Raw genomic sequence first — 11,020 nt, forward strand, 5'->3', positions numbered from 1 at the left:
ATTCATGGTCTAAGAAGATGGTACTGTACCAATTAAGATATTGTGCTTAGGGTTTCTAATTTCATTACTTGTGGACAATCCGACGACTATTGTTTCTGAAAACAAGTCTAAGAACATGATATATTGTTTCTTATGATGTTTTACAAACAGAAAAAAGTGCAGACATTTGAAATAGCGTAACAAAAACCACATTATCAACAAATTAGTAAATGATCTCCGAAAAATCAATCACATGTGAAACAGAACCATGAACGGTTTACATATGTAACCATTACATACTTGAAGAATGTGTGGCATCCTCTGTAACAATTTCTATGAAAAAACCTGGTTTCTCGGGCAAAGGCAATGGGCTCTCGCTCCCCAACATCATAATCACAGAAGTCATTGGCGGTCTGTCTTCTGGTCGATGTTGAACACACAACAAACCCACGTGGATTGATCGCAGAACTTGAGATGCATTGATTGATCCACATAAACAATTGGCAACTAGTTCCAGGGATCTGCCTTCTTTATGGAGCACCCATGCCTATCAAGAACACAGAACAAAAATAAGCATTATCAGGGTGTAATTGACAAATTCCAGAAAAAGCAGGAGGTTCTCATTTTTGCTTAGGTTGCCAACTTTATTTGACCCGTGAAAGCGAAGATAGTACCCAAAACAAACCAAAGTACTTTAAAACTACCAGCACAAACACTTACATGTCCAATAAGGCTGTTGCTATGTTCATTGTGGACGAATCCTCTGTTTTTCTCCTCGTACACAATTTCCAGCATTAAAACACCAAAGCTATATACATCAGATTTAATTGAAAACATGCTGTTCCCTGCATATTCTGGAGACATGTAGCCACTGCAGAAAATTAAGTTAATGTGAGTGATTAGTACCAAAAATAATGTGGAATGTGGTTAGGGTCAATGAATCTCACTATGTTCCAACTATCCTGTTTGTGTTTGCCTCCATCTGATTTCCTCAAAAGCTTCTGGCCATGCCAAAATCTGATATCTTTGGGTTCATATCCGAGTCAAGCAAAATATTTCTGAGTTTGAGATCTCTATGGATGATTCTGAGCCGAGAGTCCTGGTGAAGATAAAGAAGCCCTCGAGCAATTCCATTTATAATGCGGTAACGTGCAGACCAATCAAGTAGTTTGCTTTGAGTTTCATCTGTAAATCATTTGAAGTTTAGTCTCTGTGTTCGTTATGATCCATTATTATGGGTAATGATTTAAAATGACACCTTATTTTTTACTCATCTATTTGTAGCTGTTCTATTTATTTTTAAATAACTAACAAACATTTCAGCTGTGTCTCACTTGACAATCGAGTGCAACTTAAATACCGAAAATGGTGATAAAATCTTCTTACGTCACGTTTGACGTAATTTCATTAAAACCATACACCAAATTAATTAATATATAATACTCGTAATAGATAACAAGAAATCATATATGCATGCGTGACAAAAACTATTTAGTGTATCAACTAGAATTTAAAACACTTACAACCATCGCGTTTTATCTGACTTGGTCCATAATTTATCTAACAAATATAAAAATAATCAAGGAAGATATGACTAGTATTATAGAAAACACAATTCTAACCTAATAAGAAGATACGGAGTAATTTAAAGAAAACGAACAGTGGCTGCTTTTTGGATTGACAAGCTGTAAATATAAATCAAAGCCCTTTTCGGGCTGCTGTTGATTTCGACAAATCCAAGGACCCACACGTCAGCTCAACCGACTACTCACCCGACGTCGCGAGTCGTGAGGGTTCCTTTTTGAGTTTTTGGTGGCTCCTCTCTCTCTCGTCATCACTGTTTTAGCGGCTGGCATTCACACGTATCCCTCTTCTCATTATTATACTTTTATTTTAAAAAGAAAATAAAGCGGTGTCTACCAGGAGTTGCCCTTACATACAGGTGGGTTTTTTATTTTAACATGTGTGAAATAGGGACTGAGTTTTTTATATTTTTAATAACATTTAAGATTTTCCCATTTTTTAAAGTAAATTACATAAACCAGCCCTGCTGTTGCTAAAAATATTTACACAAACCATCCTTATACAATTTAGATGACTGATATATCCTCCTTTCCATATTTTAATAATTACTTACATTTTTAATTCTCTTTTAGATATTATAAAATGAGTCATTCATTTACAAACCCAAAAATATAGTCGAGTTTTATAAATTTAACATGACCTTTTTATTCAGCTAAGATTCTTTTTTTTTTCTTTCTATTTGATTCTATTAATTATATAACATTAGCTTCTGTTAATCAAATCATATAGCTTTCTTTTCTTAAATAAATAATATATTGTGGTTTTTTCTTGGATTTACAATAATTATAATTAGAAATAATATTGAAAATGAAAGCTTTTGTAAGAAAGAAGGTGATGAAAAAAATGTTTTAGTAGATGGAAAGAAGAAAAGAAAATTTTATAATATGTAAAAAGATTTTAAAATATAATTTATAAGTAACTACTAAAATATTAAAGGGTAATTTAGTCATTAAAGCTTGGTGAAGGATGGTTTGTGTTATTAGTTTATTCATATAGGGATGGTTTTTGTAAATTTTTCTACCGACAGTGAAAAGATAAACGAACAGTACGTAGACGGTTTATGTAATTTACTCAATAACAGCTCAAGTCTTACCCTAATTATCTTCGATAGGATTGTTATTGCAGCTCAAGTCTTACCCTAATTAATTAATCTAACTCTTTACTTACTCCAATTTGGATCAATAACTCATACTAAATGTTTGAGTCGTCACCCTAGACTTACACTCTCTATTCATCTCATATAAGCTCGATCATAGATGAACGAATTTTCCATAATTAACCATTAGCAATTTGTGTTGTATGCTATGAATATAAAATGGTGATGGACTCCAACCTATACACATGATCAGCAACGTTATAATATAAGAGCAGCAGTGGGTTTTTGGACCAATTTATCTAATTGGACAGGTAGATCTAGTTTGTATTTCATTGAGCTTGATTAAATGTGTAGCTAGGTAGAAAACCCAGAAGATAACGGCATCATGCATTACTCGTTTTGCTTTTCATTGTAACTTAACAGCCGACTTGGATTGGTTTTGTTCTTATCAATTACACATCAATATCCAACACTACTTACATTTAATGGACAGCACAGGGAAAACAGGTGTGCATAAAAAAAAGTTATGACACCACACAGTTGACGCAAACGGCAGCAGAAACTAAGTGCCACAGTGCCACCTTACGAGAGCAACACCGCCACGAGGATATATATATTGTCCGCTTCAAACAGCAGAGCCACCAGCGCACGGGTTTAAAATGCATCCTGTGAGGAAGAGGAGTCCACCCTCTTATAAGGAGAACAACTCCTTGTCCAACCGATGTGGGATGACTTTGGGTTAGGAGAAGGTAAAACTAAAAAATGGTAATTGGATGGAACCCCCTAATCCCATGCACCATTTAGTACCCACTAATCCCCAGTCCGGCGAGTGTCCAGGTGAATCTCAACCACTTAATAATCCCCTGATTATCTCAAAATTGCCTTTGGCAAGACTCGAACCTAGGATCCTCCTGGAAAGTGGCGCCTGGTAGGAGAAGATAAAACCACCCAACACATATATGCAAAATACTTTCCGTTCAAAATTTTTTTTTTTGCAAAATACTAAACAAAAGGGACAGTTTCCTCTTCCATACGCCATTACCAACACAGAAGAAAGGAAGAGTAAATGAGAGGTGAGAGAGATGGATAGGGAAAGGATAAGGAGGGGAAAATGTGAGAATGGGTGTGGGAGTGTGAGATGGGGGCCGGCCTAGGGGGCTTCCAAAATGGCTTCCGCTCCACTAAATTCGACAAATAGCTAAACGTTAACCATTTAAACGCTAAAACAAGACCGTAAACACAATTAGACTTAACGTTACGTTACTATATGACAAAACATTTGATAATCCATATAAGCCAATAAAATCGTTCATTTTCATTTACGTTCAATTACAAGTCAACTAAGTCAAAGATCACGAATGTTATATAGATAGTTTACAAAAAAGACGATACTCTGAAGGACATTTGTGGACTAGACCATATAATGAAATCAATTGGAAAGCTATGCGAAATAAAAGAGTCATTATCTACCATCCAACATTGTAATGCTAAGTTCATTTGTAGAACTTGTTCCATGTGAGCTTGAAGAATGTGTGGCATCCTCTGTAACTTTTTCTATGAAGAAACCTGGTTTCTCGGGCGAAGGCAATGGGCTCTCGCCCCCTAACATCATAATCACAGAAGTCATAGTCGGTCTGTCTTCTGGTCGACGTTGAACACACAGCAAACCCACATGGATTGATCGCAGAACTTGAGATGCATTGATTGATTCACGTAAACAATCGGCAACTAGTTCCAGGGATCTGCCTTCTTGATGGAGTACCCATGCCTATCAAGAACACAGAACAAATATAATCATTATTTTGTTGTATTGAAAATTTCAAAAAACGCGGGGGGTTCTCATTTTTTGCTTAGTTAACCAACTTTATTTGCACTTTACATGTCCAATAAGGCCGTTGCTATGTTCTTTGTGGACGAATCCTCTGTTTTTCTCTCCACACACAAGTTCCAGCATTAAAACACCAAAGCTATATACATCAGATTTTACTGAAAAGATACCGTTCCCTGCATATTCGGGAGACATGTAGCCACTGCAGAAAATTAAGTTGATGTGAGCGATTAGTATAAAAAATCAGTGTGGAATGTGGTTAGGGTCAATGAATCTCACTATGTTCCAACTATCCTGTTTGTGTTTGCCTCCATTTGATTTCCTCCAAAGCTTCTAGCCATGCCAAAATCTGATATCTTTGGGTTCATATCCGAGTCAAGCAAAATATTACTAACTTTGAGATCTCTATGGATGATTCTGAGCCGAGAGTCCTGGTGAAGATAAAGAAGCCCACGAGCAATTCCGTTGATAATGCGGTAATGTGCAGACCAATCAAGTAGTTTGCTTTGAGTATTATCTGTAAATCTTTGGAATTTTAGCCCTTTTTTTTCCAGTTAGCTAACAAACTTTTCAGTTGTATCTCTCTTAACGATAGTGTGCAACTCAAATACCGAATGCAACGATAAATTCTTCTTAGATTATGTTAGACGTGCCAAAATTTACCTTATGATGATAATTCCATACAATATAGGTTCTCAAAATGATTTGTATAAAATAAAAAATGGTAAGGTTTAGAAAATTCTCATATTACTATAATGAGTTTAAAGAGATAATTTTATATATCGGATAACCCAAAAAAAGAAAGAAGTGAAATGGTAAAGAAAAATAAACAAATGGAAAAATATCTTGTTATTTCATATTATTATCCCTTATTACTGATTTATAATTGCATTTACCGAATATGAAGGTGTCAAGTCCTTTATTTGGCATGTATTCATATATCAACATCTTTTCAGCTCCCTTGATGCAGCATCCCAGGAGCTTGACGAGATTTCGGTGTTGCAATTTAGATATGAACATGACTTCATTTTTGAATTCGTGAAGTCCTTGATTGGATGTTTTTGCTAGCCGCTTCACTGCTATTTCCTGTCCGTCTTCAAGTACACCCTGAAATATAACTTCTTAAGCTTTTGGCATAAAATTCCTTCTATTAAACTTCAAAGTTAATCTCATAGACCAAAGGACACCACAAGGGCCATTCAGTTTTTCGGTATTCCCGATAATCCAACCTAAATCCACCCATGCTCACCCATACAACGTACTGGTATATGAGGTGGCCAAAACAAACAGTATATTGTGAGTTCGAGTCACATTAAAGCCAAATATGTGAAACTGATGTGTGTGAATAATTGACTTTCCAGAAGGAAAATAGAAATAAAAACTTATTGTAATGCATGATCATCAGATGTACTTCACACAAGTTCATGGGTTCATTTCATACCTTGTAAACTGGTCCAAAACCACCCTCTCCGAGCTTATTTGTCATTGAAAAATTGTTGGTAGCTTTGATTAATGTAGGCAAGCTGAATAGTAGTAGCTCTAGATCATTACCGTCATTATTTTCATGATCATGTCCAGACTCGTTTCCATTTTTATCTGCAAAAGCGTATAAGCTTATCTTCATTAAATAGGATTACTAATGCTTATACACTGAAGTGGCAAATTGGGTGGGTAGTTAGGGTAACGGGTCAAGGCAATAACTTTTTTTTGTTTATGGGGTTGGAAAACATAAGTTGTATTGGTTAACCAGAAATACATTTTATTCAGAAATAAATTATAAATAATAGGTTATATCTCTAAGGGGTTGTTTGGTCACTGATCTATGTGAATTTGGGGGAATGAAATTTGAGTTTTCTTTCTTGTCATCTAAAGTTAACATAAGAAATTCTAACTTCTTTTATGCCAAATTTCTTTAAAATCTTTAAAACAAACGGCCTCAATATTTAAATAAATAGAAGTCATTCTCTTTTTATAAATTGGTCTTATGCAGTCTAAATACACTTTTGGAAACAATTTGACCTGTTTCCTAAAGCTATTTGCTTTCATTCTTAGGAGATAAAACATATCAACCTCAGCTCCTACCTTCTTGCTTTTGCCTGATCCTTTTAGACCGATAAAGCAGATATAACATGACTAGTAAAACCAGAACTGCAGAGGCTATAGGGACAATAACACGTACTCGTCTCCCAGCACCTGGGCTTTCTGTTGAGTGTATGTTAAAACATAAGTTTATTAGACATGCATATATAGTCAGATATTAAATAAACTATGTTTTTTTTTATTTACCTAGCTCTGAAGATGGAAATCGTATGTAAAGACTGTCCCCATTGTCGTCAAAACTTCTGATATCAATTAGGTCGCCAAACCATAGCAAGCAACCACTTCCAGTCCCAGAGATATTCGACTTTGTGTAAGCAGTACAGGAACAATTGCTTTTACACATCCTTCGACATTCTTCAATAGTAATGGACTGGTTATACCATGACCATTGAGTGTCGGGTAACTTCAAATTCGAGTACTTCTTAAATCCTTCCCCAGGCCCACAATTTAAAGGGGTCGTACGGCGACAGCCTAGTGACCAATCATTAACCCTCCACTGTTCTGGAGAAATGGGTTCGAAACCCTTCAAACAATCACAAACAGGGTTGTTGTTAATGTCGCAGCTCCCAAATGGGCCACACACATTGTAATGGTCACAGTGATCCTTCTCTAGTGCCCAAAAAATATTCCATTCTTGTTTGCTATCAATCCATAACAAACGCTCCAAATTGCCACTAGGCTGCAGCACCAATCTTGTGTAAGCTGAATCAGTTAAAAGATTATATTGGAAGTAAAATTCTTTTTGGTTTAGAACAAACTCAAAGCTGAAAACTTTGTTATGTTTCAGTGCTTGTATTCCACTAAACCTGATCCCGTTCCATGGACCAGATCGGAACGTTACTCCCTCGCCATCTGTTACAATTATCTGAGGATAACCTTTCTTATCAAACCATGCAGTAAACTCACCTGCAGCAGGATCATCGCCGGATTTCCATGATGTGTAATAAGTTTGAAACCCGGTAACCAAATTCCAGCCATGCTTCATTCCTGGAAGTAAAGTGTCAGTCATATAGTCAAAGCTTTGCCATATACGATTTTCTTGTAAGGTGTCAGCTTCTTCACAAATTATAAAGTTTCCGGTGTCTAGAAGCTGACCAAGCGGATTCCTCACCGACCTCGTTGATGAGTTTGCGGAGGACCATACCTCATTGTTCATTGCATCCTGGATCACTAAAACTCCATGGATGGTGAGAGTTAGCTCGCTGGAGTTATCTGTGATTGGCGTGTTTCTGTTGGCTACCCATACAACAGTCCTGGTCCTGTTGGATATTTTCTTGTACCAAATCCCGACATAATAATTTGTAAAGTTACGTGTGCTAAAGAAACCAAGTTCGAATGTTTCTTTTGGTGAAACGATGGTTTCACCGTGCTTAATGGTTTGATTTACAGACAAGGTGTTTACGGATTGTGTACAAGTGACTGATGATGAGAGGACAATATGTAAGGCAAACAACAACTTGGTTTTTGTACAAACCATGTTGAAAATCCTCTTGTTAACGTTGCAATATACTTTCACAATGCTATATATATATATACGAGATGGGTATCTGCGCAATGCGGCGGCGGCGGCAACGGGTGGTAATGGTGGCGGCAACGGCGGTAAGGGTTACCTCTTTTAGTCTTGTGCCTTCGGGCGGATTAGTGTGAGGTTTTCCTCTCATCACCATTCGGTATTGACATTTTTACTTCGAAAAGAGCTCTCTAATGTGGACCCAGTTAAATCAACGTATGCTAAACTTCTGCTGTCGAATCGCGACACAAAATTTCAAGCGAAATTCATTTAAAAAAAAGTATGATCTGGACGAAGTATATCATAGTAAATACTTGTTAGTGATATAGCTTTTGTTATAATTTATTTTTTTTTGCTATATTAATTCTCCTACTTTTTGCTATAATTTAATTTTTTGCTATAAATAATGTGATATTTATCATATGTATTTTGATATTTATTTACGTATAATTAATCTGAAAAATAATGGTGTATAATCATTTATTAATTAAAATAATTTATTAAATGAATGGATTTTTAAATTTATTAAATATCTACCAAAAAGTACTACAAGTAAAACTTATCTCTTAATTGAAAATCACATATATAATAAATTAAAGTACTACATATAATACTTAACTTTTATATATGGTATTAATTAATATTAATTAATATATTAATATATGTTGATTCTAAATAAGGTACATGATGTCATCTATTTGATCTAAGGTCACAATTCAATATTTTTTTTCATCCAAGGGTTTAGGCTTTTTAAAAAAATATTTTTATGCCCTCTTTTATAATTCTTGGTAGATAGAGTATATATAGATATAGATATATATATGAAAAAGTGAGTATTAGACACCCAACTTAGGTACAAAATCCCTCACATACTAAACCAACTTCCATAAATATAAATCATAAAAAATATTAGTATGTTTTTTTAAAGGGTTAAATCCAGAAAAAGGTAATATATTTATCCAAAATTCCTAATAAAGGGAATCTATTTAAGTTTTGATTATTAAAAGGAGCACATTTTCAAACAGTACTCAATAAAGGTAACATCGTTAATTTTTAACGTTATGCATCTGTTAAGTGCCAATGCAACATGCCACGTCATTAAAAAAATCCACGTCATCATCATCTTCAACTAGTCTCTATGTGATATCTATAGTCCGGAACAAACCCATTCGAAGACTTTATTGAATCCGGAATAAACAAACCTAACCGCAATAAAGAAAGAAGAATTTTTGGCAACCAAGAATTAAATAGTCGAACTAATTTGATTGCAGCCACCCATGAATTAACCCACCCACTAACTGACGTCGGCGAATAATTTAACTCCGACTTGCCACATTTAATTTTCACTGATCCAAAAATTGTTTGGGGAATAATTTAGTTAATTTAAATTAGATTGATTGGATTAGTTAATTAATGTCATCGCTCGTACAGTCGCCCACCTTTAGGTTTCTTGATCGAAACCCTTGAAAGATTATTTAGATGATATACAGAGCTTATATGTATATAGTATGTATCTATATATCAGCGATCTTAAAAATCTTCAATGTTTTTCACTCAAACAAGTTTCTTGATTATTTTTTTTTTCAAACAAGTTTCTTGATTCAAACCCTTAGAAGATTATAGATATACATATCAGATACAAGATCTATATCTATATATCAGCCACAAATACAGACTGCGAAATTCAAAAAATTTTAGTTTGAAATAGGTTTTCTTGATTCAAATTTATAGTCATATTATCAAGAAGATAGGAATAAAATTGATGCAAAGATACAGAAAGAAAGAAAGAATGAATGATTTAGCCCAAAGTTAATAAAGAAAAAAGAATAAAACCCAAAATTGAAGATGATGATAACGTACGGGGGCATGGTGCCCACTCAGATGTCCATCTGGATTTGTTTTTATGACGTGACATTAATGTTGTCATTTAACGGATATCTAATGTTAAAAACTAACGATATTACCTTTACTGAGTATTATTTGAAAATACACTCTTTTTAATAATCAAAACCTAAATAGATCCCCTTTATTAGGAATTTCAGATAAATATGTTACCTTTTTATGGATTTAACCATTTTTTAAACCATAAAAAACATTACAATGCTAGTATTTATGGAAGTCGTTTGATTATATAAATAATAATTTTGACTAATGAGCGTTAAAGTCATATATGAGTTAATTTCACTATATACCCTCGGAACATTTATTTCATTTTGTCATTACATTTTCGTAAAGTAACTTTTTTCTTCATTACACACCTCTCATTTTAACGTCCGTTAATGAAGTTCCATTAAATCTTTCACAGAGGTTGTTTTTGTTTGTTTATCTTTACATTATTTTATTTTTGAGATCTAAAAACTTTGTATATATATTTCTCTCTCTAATTTTCCTCCCCAAAAGATTTTCATAATCAAAACCTGATATATAACCCAATTTGTGACAACCACCAAATTTCAGGTCCATTATAATTAGAAAATAAATTATTATATGCATCCATTTAGATAAATGTACCATTATATGCCCATGCGTTTTAATATGAATACATTTAGTCCATATTAGTAATTATTAATAGATCACTAAGACTTAAGACATACCGTACTATAGGCATGTCAATTATTTGAAAGAAAATAATAACATATAATGACTAAATAAGAAATAATTAATTTACTTAATATTGCAATTACAACTTCTAATAACATTATAGGACACTAAATACTAGTTATTAAAAATCAAAACACATAACTAAATACGTACTACGTCTAAGTGTGTATATAAAATGATGACCATTATTACTAGTCTATAAATTTCCCAAAATGTTCTGTCCATTTTACCACCCAAGTCCAAACCCACTTGATAACTAAACCCATCTAAATTCTACATGTCTAGGACTATTATTGTGAAGTATAAACAAGGATCTTTTAAC

The 11,020-nt window shown here is 34.0% G+C and overlaps 1 protein-coding gene and 1 pseudogene across 2 annotated transcripts; both read right to left on the reverse strand.

Annotated features, from left to right (window-relative positions):
• Window positions 1–86: 86 nt before the first annotated feature.
• On the reverse strand, window positions 87–1,864 carry LOC122592316 (G-type lectin S-receptor-like serine/threonine-protein kinase SD1-1). Of its 2 annotated transcripts, XM_043764519.1 has the most exons (4): window positions 1,602–1,864; window positions 927–1,164; window positions 700–850; window positions 87–526 (listed from the first exon to the last, which is right to left on the reverse strand). In XM_043764519.1, the coding sequence occupies exons 2-4, from the start codon at window positions 959–961 to the stop codon at window positions 272–274; spliced, it is 441 nt and encodes a 146-aa protein (XP_043620454.1). In that variant the 5' UTR covers window positions 962–1,164; window positions 1,602–1,864; the 3' UTR covers window positions 87–271. The 2 variants fall into 2 exon arrangements, with proteins under 2 accessions (XP_043620454.1, XP_043620455.1); XM_043764520.1 differs by lacking the exon at window positions 1,602–1,864 and having other exon boundaries at window positions 927–1,257.
• A 2,087-nt stretch (window positions 1,865–3,951) lies between these two features.
• LOC122591961 lies at window positions 3,952–8,064 on the reverse strand (annotated as a pseudogene).
• Between the last annotated feature and the right edge of the window lie 2,956 nt (window positions 8,065–11,020).

This window comes from Erigeron canadensis, chromosome 3, assembly GCF_010389155.1.
Source record: "Erigeron canadensis isolate Cc75 chromosome 3, C_canadensis_v1, whole genome shotgun sequence".
Taxonomy (NCBI): domain Eukaryota; kingdom Viridiplantae; phylum Streptophyta; class Magnoliopsida; order Asterales; family Asteraceae; genus Erigeron; species Erigeron canadensis.

Coding starts and splice junctions, on each gene's coding strand:
- LOC122592316 (XM_043764519.1), bottom strand. CDS start 961: ATGGAGGCAAACACAAACAGGATAGTTGGAACATA. Junction 851..926: donor AACAGGATAGTTGGAACATA/GTGAGATTCATT, acceptor AATTTTCTGCAG/TGGCTACATGTCTCCAGAAT. Junction 527..699: donor GCAACAGCCTTATTGGACAT/GTAAGTGTTTGT, acceptor TGTTCTTGATAG/GCATGGGTGCTCCATAAAGA.